The 21,522-nt window shown below is 47.0% G+C and overlaps 1 protein-coding gene across 3 annotated transcripts in view; it reads right to left on the bottom strand.

Moving 5' to 3' along the window:
• Trpm8 (transient receptor potential cation channel subfamily M member 8) overlaps nucleotides 1-21,522 on the bottom strand; it is an 84,070-nt gene that overhangs the window by 18,369 nt on the left and 44,179 nt on the right. For all 3 annotated transcript variants that reach the window (XM_029483630.1, XM_029483643.2, XM_029483635.1), the window contains 8 exons: nucleotides 21,122-21,251; nucleotides 20,612-20,757; nucleotides 17,577-17,689; nucleotides 16,754-16,970; nucleotides 12,364-12,455; nucleotides 11,374-11,515; nucleotides 10,021-10,192; nucleotides 6,884-7,061 (listed from right to left, as the gene is read on the bottom strand). In XM_029483630.1, the coding sequence (XP_029339490.1) occupies nucleotides 6,884-7,061; nucleotides 10,021-10,192; nucleotides 11,374-11,515; nucleotides 12,364-12,455; nucleotides 16,754-16,970; nucleotides 17,577-17,689; nucleotides 20,612-20,757; nucleotides 21,122-21,251 (1,190 nt within the window). The remainder of the gene's footprint in view (nucleotides 1-6,883; nucleotides 7,062-10,020; nucleotides 10,193-11,373; nucleotides 11,516-12,363; nucleotides 12,456-16,753; nucleotides 16,971-17,576; nucleotides 17,690-20,611; nucleotides 20,758-21,121; nucleotides 21,252-21,522) is intronic.

The following is a 21,522-nucleotide window of genomic DNA, read 5'->3' as shown; positions in this document are numbered from 1 at the left end:
ACTGATTACTTATGTAGGTGCTCCTATAGTTTAAGCACCTCCAGGCCACATGTATCTGTGGATGATCTTGAACTGTGCATTCTCCTGCCTCCCTCTCTCGGGGCTGGATTGCTGGCATAAGCAACCCACACGGCACTGCTTATATGGTGCTTCAGATCAACACAAGGCTTCATGCGTGCTAGGGAAACGCCCCACCATCTGGGCTACATCCCCAATCCCTATGAGCTCCTATTCCAGGCAGCCATCTATGTTGATTAATTTAACATGCAAGCAACTCTGTAAGTCCTGTTATCATCTATGGTAAACAGATTGGGAAACTAAGGCATAGAAAGGGCAGGGAAGTTGAAGTGGTGAAGCTGGGATTTGGTGTAGCGTCCAGCTCTGGGGCTGTCCCACATCAGTAGAGGTGGTGTGTGGGATTGTGACAGTTCTACTCTGTGTCTGAGGGGCTTCATAGCATGCCTTGGCATTTTGGATAATTACAAAGCATTGACAATTTGGGCAGGGTGCATTTTGAACAAAATGAGGTCTCTAAAAGTAAGAGGCCTATGCTTATTGAATGTCCCCAAGCATAAGCTCCTAAGAGGCAGGCCAGCGGCTTCCTGACTGATTCTTTCATCTACCTTTCTCAGTAGAATTTTGAGTTACAAAGCAGACAGCACTGCGGATCCAGAAATGAATCTAACGGCAGTCAAGCATCTCTCCCCAATGTAGGTCAGGTTGCTGGAAGGCTAATGCTCAGCGTGCTATCAGTACCACCTTCCCTGGTTCTCAGCTGCTTTTGCTGTCCACAAAGAGCACCACCATCATCTACCACAGCAGTGGCTCAGATCTACAGAGGCACCCGAGATTACTGACGTCCAGGCTAAGAACCTACCGGAAGTCACAGCTCACTACTTCCTGCCAGAACAGCCATTTTTTTTTATTCTAATCATTAAAGCTAAGAGCATCTTACCATTTCATGCACCTATCCAAAAATGGTTACTGACTGCTCAAATCTCAAAAATCCAAACAAAAGCCATGGCACCCCACTATGAAGCATCAAATGTCGTTTTCAGATGTTTTACACAAAAGACGTTGCTCTGTCTGGATGGAGGGAGGCACATTCACTATGCTTTCAGCAAGGTACGAAGGACATGGGCCTCATTCTGGGAGCTCAGAGAGAAACTCTGATGGAAGGCCCACTGGGGACGAGATCTGTGCCTTGCCTGAACTGGCCATTTGGACTCAATGAAACACATTGTGGGAATTGACAGACTGAAGTCTTTTGCAGGCCTTCATTTATTTCTGCACAGCCCTGAGAATGATTAGGACAAATAGAGGAGTCTAGACCAGGAAAAGGCCATGGGGCATTGTATTTTTGAGTCCATTTAGCCTAAGGCCTTTCTGGGGAAGGCCTGTAATCCCTGCCTCAGAAGTACATAGTTAGAGCCTGCCAATCACCGTTTTGTTTCTTCCTCAGCAGATCCAGACTTCAAGGCCCCTCCTGTCAGAACAGACATTTCTTCTGCACATTGTGAGTGAGATGAAGCCTGGGAGCAGCACTCCTGATAACTGGTGAAGACCTGCATCCACCTCCTGAGGCTTGAGGAGCTAGCGATCACTGGGCATCAACTAAACAACAAGGCCCAGCTTCACTGCACGACAGCAACTTCCAGATGCCCTATTTTCTTCTAAATCAGCTCCAGACCCAGTCAGATAGATATGCAAGTCCTCCGTGGGAGGCCGATACTGAGCATTGCATCAAGTTGCTCTATAAAGAGTAATTACATGAATTCATGTGTATGCATGCATCTCTCTCTCTCTCTCTCTCTCTCTCTCTCTCTCTCTCTCTCTCTCTCTCTCTCTCTCTCTCTCTCTCTCTCCCAGGACTGGGATTAATGAGTGTGTTGTCATGCCTGGCTTTTTAATTTAGGTTTTGGGTCTTGAACATATGTCTTCATGCTTGCAAGCACTTTACCATCTGAGCTAGCTCCATAGCTCTTTAAGTTTTATAGTCTTTAGACTCTTCTGTAGAGAAGAGACTAGATTCTGCGGAGAAAGGTCTTCTACGACTGTTTCCTGAAAGTGCCTCTCAGTGACATAGTCACAGTGACAAGCCACAGGATTAGCCTCACTTGCACCAACTCAGACAGCATTCAAAGTCTTCCAGATGATCCCTGCCCATCTGTATCTCCTCTAAGAAGCCATAAAGCCCGCCCCTTCACACCACATCTCTAATACCCTGTTATGAGGTTATTGTACCTGCCAGTGTCTCAGTGGGCTGGAGGTGGGCAGTAGCAGTGACAGTCATCCCATAGGACCAACTGAGTACCCTCTGTGCTGCTGAGGAGGAGAGGGGAGGAAGCAGGATCCCCTTGGAGGAAGAAACTTACTGAGACTGGACATGTTGCTAGCCCGCAACAGATGTTTGGAATTCAGATAGTCTTGGGCACAGATGAGATCCAGAAGTTAAAGTATTAAAGGGATGATATGCCATGACCACAGAGAAGAAGGAGGTGGTGGGACCTTAACAACACAGCTGTAATCCATTGCTCGTCTGATGAATCATAACTCCAGATCAAAAGAGAAATATTTCAATAGTTACAGGAGAGTCTTTTGGAACACTGAACATCCTTTTCTAGTTAGAAAGCAAGGCAAAGAAAAAGAAAGTGATGTGACAAATAAGGAATTGGAGGACCATCCTCAAGGTAATAAGAGAAGGGAGACCGGTCACGATGGAGACTTGTTACATAATCAATAAGAGAATCTTTAAAAGACTTCCTACACTGTAGTAGTCACTATAAAACAAACAGACGAACAACAAAACCCCAAAACACAGGGAAAAAATTTTGCTTACAGCCCTAAATGGCTGGAAATGATAAAACACCCTGCAAGCCCCTTTCAAAAAGAACCACAGAATTCTACTGGCAACGATAGATATCTGAATGCTACAAATATGCCACTGTTCCAGAGATTATGAATCTGATTCCTCTTAAATAATTCCACAAAGAGTCATGAGATTTTTTTTTCAAAAGAAGAAAAATAAATCACAAGCTAAGCTCTGGGCTCCTTCATACAATCAAATACACACAAATACAATCAAATACACACAAATACAATCAAATACACACAAAAATGCCAGGAAAGCTCTGAGTAGAAATAAGTGTGTGGGGTGGGGGTGGAGAGCTTGTACAACAGATGCTTTAATGACTTAAAAAAAACCTTCAGTAATGAAAGCCATTTGGGAGTAAAAACCCAAAATAGACAGAGTGATCAAATCAGAATACACAGTCTGAAAAAAATTTATTAAAAAAATGGATGTGTAAACAACAGCAGGTTTTAGAATAAATTAAAATCCAAATAGACTTCTCAGCTGGATTCCCTTTTCAAAAATTTACTTATTTTTATTTCAAGTGTATGCATGTGAGCCTCCATGAGTTTATGTGTACCACAAGTTTGTGTGCAGGAGCCCACAGTGACCAGAAGAGGACGATAGGTTTTCCAGAACTGGAGTTACAGACAGGTAGGAGCTACCATGTGGGTGATGAGAACTGAACCCTGGTGATGCTGTGAGAGTGTCTAACAGACACTGAGCCATCTCTCAACTCTACAGCTAGACTTGTACCCAAGTAGCTCCGTCAGTGTGTCTTAGAGGACCAATGGCCCCTCATTCCCAGGTACATCAGTATGGTGTCTACTCAGAACTGCTTCTGTGCCCGGGCTCTTGAGCTCTGGGTTTCCCAGCATGTATGTGGAAATGTTTGCTGTTTCCTAGTCCCCCTTGGAAGAGATGGCTCAGTGTTTAAAAGCACATACTGCTCTTAGAGAGGACCCAAGATCACTCCCCATCATCCACTTTGGGCAGCTCACAACTGCCTGTAAATCCAGCTATAAGGAATTTTAGAGTCATTCTTCTGGCCTTGGTGGGTACCTACACTCATGTGTATATACCATCCCCCCTCTACACACACACACACACACACACACACACACACACACACACACACACACACACAGAGCAGATATATACACATACAGATTGTTTAAAATAAAATAAATCTTTATAGTAAAATAACTAGAGGAGCCAGATGTCAGGTAGTAATGTTGATCGGGTCCCTCCACGACAGACAGCTGCCATGACAGCTCAGAGCACAAAGATTCTGAGACCTCTGACAGCTCAGTGCTGCCACACAGGCTGCTGCTGGCCCTTGTTCTAATCCCTGTGATCTGACAAGAAGCAAGCTCAAGGAGGGAAGATTCACTCTGACTCATGGTCTGAAGGGTCTCAGTTCTGCTCATCATGGTAGGAAAGGCATGGCAGTGTGAGCAGCTAGCAGCTGGAACAGCTGGAGCACTGGTGGCTTGCTCATATCTTAGAGGATCAAGAAAGAGGGGATGTAAAAAAGAGGGTAGGAGGGAGGGAGGGAGGGAGGGAGGGAGGGAGGGAGGGAGGGAGGGAGGGAGGGAGGGAGGGAAACTGGCACAAGAAGAAGAGCTGAAACCTGAGACCCCAGGAACTCACTTTCAGCCAAGCCCTTCCTTACTAAATATTCCACAGATTCCCCAAAAACAGCGCCACCAACTGGTGGCTGAGTGTTCAAACACACGAGCTTCTAAGGGTCAGTTCACATTCAAACCACAGCTTCTGCAGGCTTACTTGGTGGTTGGGTTTTCTCCCCTGAGCTGCCTGGTGCTCTGCTGGCATCTGGCCATGCCCACAGCAGTGGACAGGCTGTGTGTAATCTTGGAAACATTATAGGTGACAGGTTAATTTCTGAGACTCTGTTATCACGTGTGCCATTAACTCTGTTGGCTCTTTGTGTGGCTCCGGATGTCATTTTCAGCATGCAGTTGCTTAGATAGCATTGCCTTGACATCTTCTAACCTCTTATTTCCTTTTCACAAGAATTCTGCAACTTTGTGAGATGCCATAGAGCTAAGCCTTCCTAACTTATCAGTCTCCGGAATCACAAGGAGCTGAAAGCACTAGCAGATGGCCACTCAGCTAGTTCTCACCCCATCCTGGAGATGATCCAAATGTCATGATAACAGGTATGCATCTTCTCGAGAAGATTCTAGAAGCTAACTGAACTACACTAAGAGTCATAGGTAACACCGTTCTTCAGAGAATCAACTCGGGCTGTGGTAAACAAACACTGTCCTTCGCAGACTAACCTCAGAACTAACATTCAGAAAGAAACCGCACCATACCTGGCCCTCAGGACCAGATGAGCAGTCTGTGGATTGTGGATCAACCCCATCATTCATTGCAATTCAAAAGCAAACTTTAAATTACAGCAGCTCTGTTCACTATGACCAAATGTGTAAGTTGTGGAACCGATAAACAGATTATTGAATCATTCATTGTGACACAGGGAACCATAAATGAGTCCCTATACTGAGGTCATTCTGTTTGTTCTAGATCACTTTGGCACTCATTCATGCTTCTAAGAAACTACATGAAAACAAGAAGCTTTCTGCAGCTGAACAATGTGCAGCTTGGACAACATGAAGCTCTACAAACCCATAGAAGCAAGCCTGTGGGAGGCCTTGTGAGCAGCTTGCAAGTGTCTCCCAGTAGAGGCTGGGGCCAAACGGAGCCAGAAACAACCTCTGATAGCTACTTCTTCTGAGTTTAGGATGGATGGAAGCTCCAGGGACCTTTGACCTTTGGATTCTATATCTAAGGTTATTGGTTATTGTATATTATTTTGCATAAGTTTGTCTTACTTGTTATTTTAAAAAAGGCATCTCAGGGATGGTTTTCACTGCAGCCATTGGGCTAACACATTCAACCTTGACAGGCTCGGAAATCACCTGGGTGACACAACTCTAGGAGAGTCTATGACAGTGTTTACTGAGAGATTTAATGGGGGTTGGGGAAAGAAGGCCTGAACAAGCAGGACTAATTCATAGGTTGGGGTGCTTGATTGAACAAAAAAGGATGATCAGCAACATTCACACTCTCTGCTCCCTGACCTCAGACACAATGTGACCCACCCCAACCCCCATGACTTCCCACCAGCATGGACTATACCCCACAAGCTAAAAGCAAAATAAATTCACCCTTCCTCTCATCGCTTTTGTTAGGTGTTTTTGCCACAGCCACAAGAAAAACAACTAGTTCTCTTGCTCTTTTGAGAAATATGACATGGTGCTGAACAGTAGGACATGGATTTAATGGAGCTGGTCACACTGCTTGTCTGTGTCAAATCAAAGGATGTTCTATAGAGTACCCTGTTGTTGTTTATTAACACGGTCAGTCCCTTTAAGGCCATGTAGTGGCTATTCCTGGTTGTCAACTTGACTATATCTGGAATGAACTACAATCCAGAATTGGAAGGCTCACCTGTGATCCTGATCTTGAAGCTGGGAGATACAAGTTTCTGACCTGGATCTTGGCATGGAGATCTTGAGGCACAGTACATATGAATCCCAAGAGATCAAGGCAAGGAGATCTCTGAGTTCAAGGTCATCTGGGACAAAGCAAGTCCCAGATCCAGGCGTGGTAGTGCACACCTTTAATGTGGGTCACACATTTACATGAGGATGTTGGAAGGAGGAAGATTTTCTCTTTTTCACCTGCTTGCCTTGTGGGACTGAGCAACTGCTAGATCCTTGGACTTCCATTCACAGTTGCTGCTGACCATTGTTAGGGAGTTGGACTGCAGACTGTAAGTCATCAACCAATCCCCTTACTATATGGAGACTACCCATAAGTTCTGTGACTCCAGAGAACCCTGACTAATATAGGTCCCCAACCACTGCAGACCACCAGGCTCCCAATCACCTCCTCTCTCAGCTCCTCAAGGTAGATATTACATCTGCCCACATGCTTTCTGCTTGCTTGGCATAGGCACAACCCAGACTGGAAGCCCATGAGTGTGTGATGCAGACATACCCAAACATGGCGACCAGGAGGTTGACCAGAAGGATATTGGTGGAGAGCATGTAGATGCACACCAGTGGAATGGTGATCCATTCAGGGAAGCGGGGCAGGTTGTGCTCATCCAGCTCCACACACAGTGGCTTGGACTCATTTCCCGAGAAGGTACAGTGGGAGAAGTCATATGTGGTACCTGTGGGAATAGAACCAAGAGGCCAGTGAGGCCCCCTTTGGGAAAGCAAGGACCATGGCAGGCCAGGGGATGTGGGATCAGAGTCATCTGATGCCTTGGGTATAATCTTCAGAGTCCCCTGCCCATCAGACAATTTACTGAGTGGTTTATTTCCACTGGGAAATAGGTACTTCATTAAGATCAAGATCAAAGGAGGAGGGTATTCTAGTTAGCTTTAGTTGAAAAAGCCTAGAGTCATCTGAAGGAGTCTCAATGGTGGGTGGGTGGGGTACCAAAATAGTATGAACATGTCTGGGAGAGGTTGTCTTGATTGATGTCAGGGGGCCACGTCCACTATGGGAAGTGCCATGTCTAGGCAGTTGGAAGGAGGGTAGGGGTAAGACCTAGACAGTGGGACAGCTAGGAAGCAGCATTCTGTGAGCCCCACCTCCAGGTCCTTGCCTCAAGCTCCTGCCCTGAGTTCTCTCAGCAATGAATTATGAGCTAGAGGCGTTTCCTTTGGTCAGTGTATCTCATCACAGCAACAGAAAGTACAACATGGAGTGTGGATGTGTTCTGTGCACCAAAAAGCACCCAACCTCCTCAGTCAGCTTAAAGAGTCAACCTGCACAAAGTCCCAAAAGGAAGTGGGTAAGATGTACTGGGACCGTGATCTTCAATGGATACACCCAGAGACAGCTCCCCACAGAGAAACCATCTCTGAAATGAACAGGAGGATGAGCAAGTGACAGCCATGTGAGAACATGGAAGGGATAGGTGCTCAAAGCAGTGGCAACAGCACACAACAGAGTCCCATGGTAGGGAGAGAGAGGGCTGCAGGAGTAAATTGGGCAGTGCTGCATGGCTGGATCACTATGTTCATAATGAAAGCCATGACTCTGTTAGAGGAGTCTATCAGAAGGCAACTCTTCACCGAAGGAGTGCTGTGGCTGCCACATGCATCTAAAGGATGCAGAGGACACAAGGAGAGTGTGCACAGAGGCCAGAGTACTGGTGAGAAGGACGTTCCACACGGGGACGTCATGGGATTGGGAAATCAACCAAACCAGGTGAGCACTAGCATCTAGGGGCAGTGTCAGAGCATGTATTGTGCGTTAATCTTGACTGCCGGCTTGATGGGATTTGGAGTCACCTAGAAGACATGATTTTGGGCATGTCCATGAAGGTGTTCCTAGAGACTTTTCAGTCTTCAGAATAAGCGGCTCCTTCCCATTGGCTGGGATCCTGGGCTGAATGAAAAGGAGGAAGTGAGTTGAGTATCAACATTCCTGTCTGTCTGTCTGTCCGTCTCTGTCTCTGTCTCTGTCTCTGTCTCTGTCTCTGTCTCTCTCTCTCTCTCTCTCTCTCTCTCTCTCTCTGATTCTTGACTATTGATGTGTTGAGACAAGCTGCCTTGCTCCCCTGCACCGCCGTGCCTTCCCCATCATGATGAACTGTACCCTGGCACTGTGGAAGTGTGGGCCAAAACAAACTCTTTCCTCCTTAATTCGTCTCTGTAGAGGTTTTTGTCATAGGGACAGGTGAAAGTAATACAGGTCTGTCAAGGACATCAAAGCTCTGACATGACATGGCTCAGTGGTGGAACACTTCCCTAGCAAGTCCAAGGCTATGCTTGGTCCCCAGCACTGGGGTTGAGGGTCACAAAAGGATTCTTTCTGATCACTGTGGCCTTGGTGGGAAGAACCCAGCACTGCCCTTGCAGGAAGCCCAGGTCTACAAGGGAGGTGATGTCCTGTTACTTGAACTAGCCAATATGGATCTCTACAAGTTTAGAGAAAGCCACAGACAAGGTCTCTGGCTCTGAAAAGAGGCACCCAGCCAGATCCCCCCCCCCCCCAGTTCTCAGTGATGACAGCAGGAACACACTCTACAGGAAGATTGTGATGTGCCAGGTAGTATGTGAAAGAACTCAGATGATATGTGCACCACACCTGCCTGCTCTGGCCCCTCCCTCTCAAGTGCTGCTCCTTCATGGGATTCCACCCATCAGTGTAAAGAGCTATCCTCAAGTAAACTGCATCACAATGCCAACTAGAAAGTCCCAAGGACCATTCTACCCTGAGTGGAAAAGACCTGGACCTGTTTGTAAGAGTTAGAAGAGCCTTCATCTGAGGAGCAGACGCTGATGGAGGGAAAATCACAGGGAGTGAATGTCACCTGCCAAGCCCAGCCTTGGCTCAAGAAAACTGTCTGTCAGTATAGTTTATGCTGGCAGGATGGGAGATGAGAAGTCAGGGCTACTCTCAGCATCCTGAAGTCCCTCTGCACAGTCCACCCAAAACACAAATTTGCTTGTGCCCCGTACCTGACCTTTACAGCCTGAGTGAGGGTACAACAGAGTCACCATGCTGCCATTGGTCTCTTCACAGCCTGCTGGGTAGTGGGCTAATGATGGAAGCTTCAACCAAAGGTTGTAATGTCAATCTCCACATGCTCTTTAGTAATAAATGGGAGCCTGGACACTGTGGTCTACAGGGAACTACAGCTCACAACACTCCAGTGTGAACCAGCAAGGACTGTCCCACTCTACCTGGTAGCATAGCTATAACTTAGATTTGTCATGTTTTACAAAACTTGGGATGTAGCTCAGTTGGTAGGCTGCTTGCCTAATGTGCAGGAAGTCCTGGGTTCAACCCTCAATGCCACATTACTCAGGCATGGTGGTGGTACAGGCCTGTAATCTCAGCAGGGGTAGGGGGATTAGAGATTGAAGGTGATCCTTGAACTCTATAGGGAAATTGAGGCCAGCCTGGGCTAGAGGTCTTGTCTCAAAAAATACTGATAAATAAAATCAAAAGACTTAAAGATCAAAATGGGAACAAAATAAGATATTATTTAGAAGCAGAGAAGGAGAGAAAGGGAGATAGAGACAGAGACAGAGAGAAGGATCAGGAATGGGGTCACAATGTCAACCCAGTCACCACCAGGTCCACCTCTACCCAAGCAGAGCCCTGCTTACTATCCACATCACTGGGAACCTGGCCAAACATGGCCAGGTAGGGCTCATAGATGACAGAGCGGAAGATCCACCTCCAGCGCTGTTCGTTTTGCCTTAGGATCCCCTGTCTGGCCACGCCAAAGGCCACCATCCACACAGCAAAGAGGAACAGGAAGAAGAAAACGTCGATCAGCTGCCAAGGGAGATCGGGACAGTTAGAACCACGCCCATAGTGGCTGGCTACGCAGCCTGACCCTTCCCAACCAGCCACAAAGACAGGCACAGAGAAGTTCTAGCAGCCAGAAAATGTAAGCCAGCAAGTTGCCTGGCCTCTTACTTAACTTATCTTACATTGACTGATTGACTGACTGTACTGCTGGGGCTAAGACCTGGGCCTTGCACACACCAGGCAAGGGCTCTACGCTGAGCTAACCTCCCCAACTCCTAGCCACTGATGTAGAAACAGATTACCATCAGCTTGAGGTTTGGAGATGTCTGTTCCCCATAATAAAACCCAACTTCCTGCACCTTTGCTTGCTGATCTCCGAGCAGCTGAGATCCAGCTTCTTTTGAGTGAGGCACAGATCAAGATGCAGAGGGCCTCGGTCTGGGAGGAACTCTCTCCAGCCACACCTGGTGATTCTTGCTGTCTTTCAACCCCCAAATTATTTCTGCAGAATTACTTCTTAGGAAGACAAAAGCATCCCTTGGAAGACTCCAACAATTTACTTTTTTTTTTCCTGCTGGGTTTTGCACACACAGCTTGACGTCATGGTGACTGGATGTCTCAGATATGCTTTGAATTGAAACCACACACTCAACCTCAGGGTTGGAAAGGGATGCCCACATGAGCTCATCCAGTGGCCCATCTGATTTCCAGACAGAACCAGCTCTGGGGAGCAATATCCCCCGCCTGACATTTCTTCCTGGCCTGTATGTAAAACAAGCCTGTGGTCTTTCTCTCACGTACAGGGTGTGGCACTCAGAGTCTAGTCATCTCTAGGCATTTGACTCCCCATTTATTGTTAGAAAAGCATGTTCACCTCCTTGAACTAGAACAACCCCATCCATTAAAAAACGCATGAAAGCCCCTCCCTACATACATTCTGAGCAATCTGTTCAGGCTCAAATGGAAGCATGCAGCGAAGTGTGAACTCTCAGGAAGACCCAGAGACTTGCTGGGAGCAGGATGCATGGACATCGTTGGTTCTTTAAAAGAACCCTCTTTCCTAAAATCTCCCCTGAAAGTGGCCTATGTTAAAAATATAGAAAAAAAAAAAAAAAAAAAAGCAAGCGCAAGCTATGCTGTGGACAGCCTCTGAGCATGGCAGGCATGGCAAGAGAAGGTCGCCCACCAGGGTTGCTGGCTCTCACCATCCGCTGCAGCATTATAATCTTGGGTCCCAAGTTCCTGCTGACGGTGAAAATGTGGATGAGCCTTAGTGTGAATATAATGTAATCCAGACAGAAAATGACGCGCCCAGAGTACAATGAGCTTTTATTAGAAGAGTGGAGCCTGTGGAGAGAAGAGGAGAGTTTGTGGGACAGGGGACAACATTTCCAAGTTTAATATGGTGTGATTGTGTGTGTGTATTCTGTGTACACACACACTCACACATACACACACACACACACACACACACACACACACACACACACACACATGCACATACATTGTGGAAGCCAGAGGCAGACATTGGGTGTCTAACTCCATTGCTTTCTGTCTTCATTTTTGAGTCAGAGTCCTGAACTGAACCCAGAGCTCACTGATTCGGCCAGTGAGCTCTCTCACCTGACTGTCTTGCCCCCAGCCCTGGGTTCAGGAAATGATGGGTGCTGCTATCCCCTGCTTTTATCTGGGTTCTATGGGTGTAAACGCAGTCCCCACGCTGATGTGACAGGCACTTTGCTGCCTGAGCCGCCTCCCTACCTCACTTTAGGGCCTTTGATGATCATTTTAGTCTTACCTGTCTTCTCACACACTCTAGCTCTGAGGTTTGCTAGATACACTGGTACCTGGAAGAGTGACTGCAGGGCCAGCATGCTGGCTAAGGTCACACGCACCTTCAATTAAGTGGGACAAAATGAACTAACATTGGAAGATGCTAAACATCCCTAGTGACCTCTCCTTGGATCGTAATTATGCCCTCCTCCAAACCCTGTCTGAAAAACAAAAAGGGAAATTGTCAAGAACCCAGAGTGAGGAGAAACTTATGGTGGCCAAGTTGTGTCTCCACAGGGCAGAGTCAATGGGCTCTTATAATCACCTCTGATGGGGGATGTAGTGACAATCCAGGCCTATCCATGGACTTGAGGTGTCCCAGATTTACACCTGAAGTTGGGAAGGTGGCAAGAACCACTTACCGGAATACAATACCCGCTATGAAGTAGAAGAGTCCCAGGGTATCCATAACGTTCCATAGGTCAGTGAAATAATTCACTCCGTTCATGTACCACTGCAGCAAAAGACAAACAGACAGAGCAATGGGCATCGTGGACACCAGTCATAAGTGTCCACTCAGTTTCTCCCAGGACACTTCTGAGACTGTTTGTGTCAAGCAAGCCCTACCGGAACCCCACTGATCTAAGGGGACCAGAAAGATAGCTGCTCCCTTAGACATGTGCAGCCATCAGAGCCAAGAAAAGGAGCTGTGTTCTCCCATCCTTCAAAAATGAAGCCACAGGGAATGAATGTGACCTGTGTGGAGAAACATGGAACCGCCCAGTGACCACGGACGGCGGTGTAGACTGTGCCCTGCACAAATACAGAGTATCATACAGTTGTCATCACCGTAGAGTTGTGTATTTACTGAAAATGCATTATTTCTGGCACACACAACAGAACAACTTGATTAGTGAAATCTTTTAAAAGATGTCTACAGGGAAGAAAGATTATTAATTGGGCTCTGCAGTGGTTTGAATATGCTTGGGCCAGGAAGTGGCACTATTAGGAAGTATGGACTTGTTGGAGGAAGTGTGTCACTGTGATGGTGGGCAATGACACCCTCCTCCTAACCACGTGGAAGCTAGTCTTCTCCTATCAGCCTTCAGAACTCTTAGCTCCTCTTGCACCATGCCTGCCTGGATGCTGCCTGCCTTGATGATAATGGACTGAACTTCTGAACCTGTAAGCCAGCCTCAATTAAATGTTATCCTCATTAGAGTTGCCTTGGTCATCATGTCTGTTCTCAACAATGAAACCCTAACCAAGACAGGCTCCACACACTGGTTTTTTTTTTAAGAATGCCAACCTAGCTATCTTATCTTTTCATTTGCCTACTTGCTCAGAATCTGAATACTAGGAACCTAAGGACCAGACTCCAGGGGCAGCTCAAATAGGGGACAGAAGATTCACTGAAGTGTGATTCTGATTCCCATGTTCATGTTCTTGTCTTTCCATGAACTCATCCACCAAGTTTATTTGGGACTCATATATCCTATGACCTTCTCTGCCTCTGACCCCAAAGCCTAAACAGGATGACTTAAGTGCCCATCCTGGGGATAGTGAGTTTCTCAGATCCACTGAAACCCTGCAATCTGGGATGTAGAATGCACAGCTTGAGTTGTCAAAGGAGGGGAACACTGCCAGATCGAAGTGGAACAGTGAAGTCCCCCAGGTCTGGGCAGCCGGGGTCAGACCATGTTCCACTGTGAGAAGACAGGCTCAAGGTTAGGACCCTGTGGAGGACACAGAAGCATCCATTTATCTGGGCAGTGCTGATCCCCAGGGCAGCAAAACCCATTGCTACTCCATGCTTCGGAAGACAAGAGTGGCTGGCACAGGCCCTGCCCACCTGTTCTCTTTCCCATTCCCGCTGGGAGGCTGGTACACACTGATCTGTACAACCCCAGCCCAGCCTTGCTTCGCCTCAGTGACTTCAGAAGCCTGGCCATATTACAGAAACAATAGACAGAAGAGGCCTGGGCCACAAGAATGCCACTACAGGGAGAAAAGATTTCAGGGTTTTTGTTGTTGTTGTTGTTGGTGGTGGTGGTGTTTTGTTTTGTTTTTAATGAAGAGACGCCTCTTGTCTAAGGGGGGAGAGTGCAGCTCTAAGCTGTGTTCCTGAAATACCAGGATGTGTTCACCATCTCTTCCCCACTGTGACAGCCTCAGAACTGAAGGAGCTTTCAGAGAAGGCAGGGTGGAACTTACAACACTATAAACAAACATCCACAGTGCCTGCTTAGTTCCACTAGGAGTCGGTTAACAAACTGCACTGGGGACTGGCGAGGTCAAATTAGCTGTGAACATCCCCACTCTGGGCAAGGGACGTCCCTCCTCACTGAGAGCATGGGTATCTGAGTCCCAGGCACAATCTAAAACAGACAATGACCTGTTTAGGGGTTTCCCCTAACAACCGTGAGTGAGTCTGGCCCATTAAGACTGTACAGGCCTGCAGAGCCTTTCCTTGAACAACCCAGTTGAGGAACTTGCAGAAACAAAGGGAAACAGCGCCCTCTAGTGACAGATTTCTCAAAGACAGAGCCTCACAGTTGTTCCAAGAAAGGCCACCTAGGTTTCTCTGCTCAGAAGAAAGTGAAGGCAGGATCCCTCTGTATGTCTGTCTCCTTATCTCTGGCCTCAGTAGTCCCATAACCATGGAGACCCTCAGGGGTGACTTACAAGCACATTGCTTGTCTTTTCCTGTATTAAGAACACACATTCTCAACAACATGACAATAGCAGCTCTGGCTCCTGATACGCACAGCAAATGAACGTCTAAAGCAGATCACCCTGCTTGATGCTGATCCCTGGACCACCAGAGCATGTGTCAGGACCTAGGGAGCTCGGCGGACTCCCTGATGGGGTCAGTACAAGAGGAGACAACCTGATCCAGGTTTCTGCTTCTCTTAAGGGTCTCTTCAGTAGAAAATGCACCCAGACAGGGAAAGACCAAAGAAACCAGATTACTGCACACTGTGTATTTGCAACTCCTGCTGGGCTTCCCCTCCCTCTCCCTGCCTCTTTCCTCCTCTGTCCCTTCTACCTCTCTCCATCCAATGCTCATGGCTTAATCCCCTATTGGCCATGAGTCAATTGACCCTCTGGTCCAGCAGTTCTCTGAATGCCGAGAGTCCCCTGGCTCTGATTATCACACACAGAATATTCCAGCTCCACTCTGCTAGCGACACATCACAAGCCAGAAGAAAACTTGGAAGTAAAGGCTGGCCAGAGGGAGAGAGGCCATATGTGGAAGAGCTGTACCTCTAGACTTAAATCCTCAGCCCTCTGCTTGGGAACGTGACCTTGTTCGGAAATCAGGCCACTGCAGATGGCGCTGACAGGTCGAGATGGAGTCCTGATCCAACATGACTGTTGTCCCCAGGAAACAGAGAAATTAGGACACACCTGCACATAGGGAGGGCACCATATGGGCATGAGGCTGTGGGTCAGAGTGTCACATCCGTCAGGCAGAGAGTGACAAAGATGACCAGTAAACTTTCAGAAGCTAGGGATCAGCTCAGCAGAACAGTCACCTTCACAGTACTATATGGGCTCAACCCAGCCCACACCTTCATGTTGGACTTCTGCCTTCCAGAACTATAGTCAGTACACTGGTACTCCGGCCATCCTGTGTGTTTTCTTCCTCCACCTCTGCTGACGTTCCACCATCTTCCACACCACTTATCTACTAATCATAAAGACAGGCATATAGGGCACAGGTACCAAAACCCCTCCCAGCCCTCACTTCCATAGCAGACATCATTAATTGATTAAGACATACTAAGAATTGACAGAGGACCCCAGAATCCCTCACAATCCAGGAGTCCTGGAGACTGCACATAAAAGTCTACCAGAGAGAGTTGGCATGACAACATAAGCCAACTCAGTGTTCTTAGACTAGTCAGGGCAAAGGCAGTATGTTTCCCCTTCAAATCTCTTCCACCCCTGAGCCTTATACTTTGTAAACTGTAAATACCCCATGAGTTGTGTACCTAACAAACACTTGCTAAATGGGTATATTTTAAGGTTCGGGTCCAGAAGAGACAAGAGAGTGACAGATGAATCTGAAAGGACTTGCTGAGACTTTTTCCACCGTGAGTCAGGACAGCACCTCCTTCACCAACAACAAACATTTCTTCAACATATGCTACCTCAGTGTGATGGTTTGTAATGCTTGGCCCAGGGAATGGCACTGTTGGGAGGTGTGGTCTTATTGGAGTAGGTGTGGCCTGGTGGGTGTGGGCTTTAATACCCTTGCCCTAGCTGCTTGGAGTCAGCCTTCCACTAACAGCCTTCATATGAAGACGTAGAACTTTCAGCTCCTCCTGCACCATGCCTAGTTGCTGCCATTTCCCACCTTGGTGATAATGGACTGAACTCTAAACCTGTAAGCCAGCCCCAATTAAATGTTGTCCTTATAAGAGTTGCCTTGGTCATGGTGTCTGTTCACAGCAGTAAAACCCTAACTAAGATGCACCTGCTCTATGGGGGCTGGGGTAGAGTTTGGATTCAATGGTGAAGCAAAGATCCCAAAATATGCACATCCCAGGAAACTGATGATCAACCATTGCTGGGGACAGGCCTCTTCGGTGGAGAAATCTGCTCACAGATTGGACTTTGAGCTCCTGTGACGCAGCTTTCATGAGTCGTTTGGGTGGGCTTTTGATGATGCAGATGCTCTCTTGACATTTACCCCAGTAAACTCACCAGCTCCATAAACCAGCCTTGTGTGGAATCATGTCCCGTCTGGGATGAGCAGACATGTATCCACATCTCCCTGGAAAGAGCCATGATGCACTTGCCTACCTGCCTCACTTCATCACAGAAGAGGACAAAGACCAGGGCGTAGAGGATCAGCTCGGGGGTGTGTGGCACCGAGTGGAAGTCCATGAGCAGCACATAGGCAAACAGCAGGAGGAAGGCGATGTAGAAGACCACATTCCAGGAGAAGACCACGAAGGGTGACGTGAAGAAGGCCACATAGTACCACAGCAGCTTCTTGTGCTTGTCAATGGGTTTCTTCCTAGACAGAGTCAGAGGCAGGGGAGTGTCACCAGTCACATTCACTCGCACACACTGGCACACACATATACTCTTTCATATACTCAGGTACATTTATACACACTGATACGGTCACAAATACACATCACAAACACACATATTTGTATACTTACACATACATGCATGCCTACTCACACAGACATATGTACTCACAGACACACATACTAATACATGTACACACACACAAACACTCACACTCATTTTCACACACTCACACATACACTTGTACATGCACACAGAGAGAGAGACACAGAAAGAGTGAGAAAGGAGGGGTGGGGGAACCATGGCTTGCTTCCTACCATAGACAAGGAACAGACAGGATGAAACTGGATCCCAAGGCTGACCTAGCCAACACTCAGCACCCTCCCCCTTTTCTGATCAGAGAATCCAAATTCAGCCTCAGATACTGAAGACAACCTCAGTACCACCTGCTTGAAACCCTACCCAGGAAAAGCCAGGAAAGATGCCAGGCTAAGCATACAGATGCCACAGTGAACACTCCATTTACACAAATGCTCAAAAACACTCAAAGATGCTCACACACAAGATTAGATGCCCCAGTCCACACCTAAATGATACGAGGCCACAGCCCACTAAGGGGATGATGAATAGACACAGGATAATCTTCCAGTTCTTCGTGTCTCGGGAAATCTCTCCATACCATTGCTTAGAAAGGAAATTCTAGGAGGGAACAGAGACAGGGAACACAGGTCTTTATTGATGTAAGTACATGGGGGACAGGACAGGGCCCTTCTCCTCAGCCCTGCCCACTCCCAAAATATCTAACCCCCACATCCACGTCTTCAATCTCTTAGATATTGTCTGGATTTTAATGCATGAAGACACAACTTAAAATTCTGTTTGATTTTTAAGTATTTTTTTTCCCTAAGTTCAGTTCTATGAGCTTTAAAAGAGCTGGTTATGTGAGTGAAAATTCACCAAACCTATGAATTTTTAACCACTATAGTTTTTATCTGTGTAAGCTTCCAGTTTAAACAAGCATGTTTCAAGCCCCCTCCTCTTTGGGGACACTAAGTTTAAAGACAGGGCCAGTGCAGTCTGCTGAGTCTCCAGGGCTCCGGGCTGGAGGCAGATGGGGTGCTTTTATTTGGAAGCTAAAAGGAAGTCAGAAGAAAAAGGGCCGAAGTAAAGCCAAGATGGAGTGCACAAAGACAACTGCTGACTCTCCTTACCAGCCCCCAAAAGGTGGGACAGAAAAGGGTTTCCATGATGGCAGAGATGGGAAACATCACATTGCTACCAAAAGATAGATGAGGGCCTGACTATACCAAAGCAAACAAACAAAATAATAAACCTCACAGCTGGGGGAAACGCCAGCCAAAGTGGGGTTGGCATGAAGAAGGCAGAGTAAGGGAAAGCTGAGGTCCATGAAGAGACTGAGACTGGTGTGCTATGCCCACAGATCTGCATCTCCTCTTCTATTAGAAAGATGGCAAGCACCATGTGCTTCTCCTGTGTGCTAGTCCTGCTATATCCTCTTGGGGATGCTCCACAGATGCATGCTTGACCAAGGAGGGGCAAGCTGGACCCCGAAAAGAGCACCCAGTAAGTAGTATGATGACCCTGGGACTTGTGGCACACTCTACAGGGGACCTGGAGGCTGCCAAGAACTCCCAGGGACACCACCCCTCTCATCACAACATGTCTTCTCCTTCCTCCCACAGCTCACTGCCCCAGCTCAGCTCTAGAGCAAACTGCTTACAGCACCGCCTCCTCATCTGAGGTCTCTTTATTGGCCACCGAGTAAAAAGCAAAGTCTTAAGCAGGAGGCAATCCACGGAGGATTAAATTCCAGTGCTCCAACTTCCTAGCAAGCAAGCATGGAAAATATTCTAGCACCTCTCTGAACACAAAGCCCTCAATATAAAATGAATGATGCCCATTTCCACACACACGGTGCAGATAAAACACATAACCGGCATGGCTCGTCTGCATCTCTACCTGGTTAGACGTAAACATCCCAGTGCAACTGTGAACACCGTTATACACTGCTGTTTGCTAAACTTGCCTCAGGAGGAGCTTCACCCATCTCAAGATTTCTCCATCACTCATAATGGCTGCAGTGGAAGCAGCTGACTCTGCTGACCCCGCCCCCTTTCTTATAGAATGTCATGGCATCGCCATGACAACTCTCTGACAACCCCTGTTATTTCTGCTTGAACAGGCTCCTGGGTGTGAACACCTCGTCCCTAGCTGGTGGTGCTGTTTTGGGGAGATTCTCGAGTCTAGACAGTGGAGGTGGGCCCACTGAGGGTGAGACCCTTAAAGTAATAGCCTAACCTAGTTTCTAGTCCCATTGTCTGCTTTCTCGTCATCCACCAGGAGTGAGAAATGTAACCACCATGAACTCTACCATGTTGGGCTAACACTATGAGTCCAACTACATCTGTCTTCCCTTAAGTTGCCTCTGTCAGGTAATTTAAGATAACTAATATAAACAGAAAGAGAACTAGTATAGACAACTATGCCCACTTCACAGATGAGAAACTGAGGTTCATCATCTCACATCTACTTCAGTAGACTAAGACCCAGGCAGGATACCCAGCATTATAATGTACTATTTGTTTTGTGGAAGACCGAACAATTCTTTCTCCTTACCATGTGTTTTGGTTTCATTTCTGTCACTGTGATAAAATATCCTGACAAAAAGCATCGTTGTGGAGATGAGGGTTATTTTATCTCTCAGCTCCACCTTATGGTCCATCGCAGCAGGGAAATCAAGGCAGGAACTTGAGGCAGCAAGTCATGTCATAGCCTCAATCAAAAGCAGAGAAGTGATTCCGTGCTTTGTGTTCAGCTAGCTTTCTCTACTCTTATACAGTCCAGGGTCCAAATCTAGGAAATAGCGTCACCCATAGTAGGCTGAGTCTTCTTCCCACACCAACGAAGCTGATCAAGGCAACCACAAGGCAGTTAAACTGACCACAGACACTGAACTGGGCAACTGATCTAGGCAATCCTTCCCTGAGACTCTTCCTAGGTGATTCTATAATCTATCACGTTTACAATTAAAGCTAGGCATCACACTGTGGTTTGCGTCTTAAATATTTTTCAAAGGTCCAGACTCGAAAGACATAGTTTCCAGTACGACACTTTGGAAGGTAGTGCAGTCTTTAAGATGTTGAAGCCTAGGGGAAGGATTTTAGACCATTGAGGGTAACATCGTTGAAGGGACTTTGGGTCCTCCTCTTTCTCATCATTTGCTTCCTGGCTGTCATGAGGTAAATGTCTACCTCTACCCCATGCTCTGGCCGTAATGTCCTGCCTCATCATGAACCCAGAAGCAATGAGCACAACCTACCATAAACTAAAACTCCAAACACTGTTTGTCAAAATAAACCTTTCCTCTTTTTATGTTGACCACCTCAGGCATTTTACTACAGTTATGGAAAGCTAACTGATGCATTCCTATGCCATCTCTTGAGGTAAGACTTTCCACAAAAGCTTAATGTGTCATCGTCTTTCACACTGTCACCCAGGTTTTTTACACGGGTTGGGAAATGTGGACTTTTAATGTCATTTTCTTAATGCTACTGATAGCCCATTCCTGGGTACATTTTTCAGGGCCTGGCTTTTTCTTACCTGGACCCCAGGCTGAGCGATGAAATGCTGATCTGTAGCCTCCACTGCCAGCTCCAGACAGTTGCTCCCACCCCAGGCTTCACAGGAGTAGACCAGTAGCTGTTCTGCCAAGTCTTCATCACTGCTGTAACACTCGGTGAACAACTCTGTCTCATCGGGGTAGGGAGAGCTGGGCTCAGCTGGCAGACATGAGATGTGGCCTGCCTACCCCCAGTCAAAAACTGAACAGATTGGGCACGAGGATCCAGGCAGACAGAAGCATAGAGAAAGCTGTCCAAATGTAAGCCTCACTACATGGGTGTTTCTTTAGACACACATAGTCAGTGGGGCCCTTTAATGCAGAGGGTGTTGATAAATGCTTATGGAATTCATCTGCCTTCAACACCTGGCATGGTCCCTTCCCTCTCTGATCCTTTCTCTACCTTTCCTTATCTAAAATAGCTCCTTCTACCCTCCCCCACCGCAAGCCTTCTAGGTGAGATATATTGGCATACACTACAGTGCGCTCACCCACTGCTCGGGTCTCATATTCATTGGCCAGTTCCTCCGATTCCCCAGCAGCGTTGATATCATTCTTAACTTTGGCCAGGGTCTTCAGAAGCTTGCTGGCCCCCAAGGCTGCCAGAGTACAGCCTTTGGTCTTTTGGGGGGCAGGGTGGGAAGATGTTGGTTAATTCACAATCTGTTGAGGTGCTAACAACATTAACTTTTAAAAAGTGTAGACAAGCAGGAAATGGCAAAGTCTACTATTCATGGTGATTCAGTCAAGTCTGTAATGAGCTTGGAGCAGACTCGGACTTCAGTAAACTAACCATTCAATGGTCTTGTATGTAGAATCAGCATATAAAAAGAAAATACTTGGATAAATATTACAAAGTATTAAGCTTCTAACAGCAGGAAGCCTGGTTGAC

The sequence above is a fragment of the Mus caroli genome, unplaced genomic scaffold (genome assembly GCF_978045245.1).
Source record: "Mus caroli unplaced genomic scaffold, Mus_caroli_1 scaffold_1, whole genome shotgun sequence".
Taxonomy (NCBI): Eukaryota; Metazoa; Chordata; class Mammalia; order Rodentia; family Muridae; genus Mus; species Mus caroli.
This window is presented reverse-complemented; position numbering and strand designations above follow the sequence as displayed.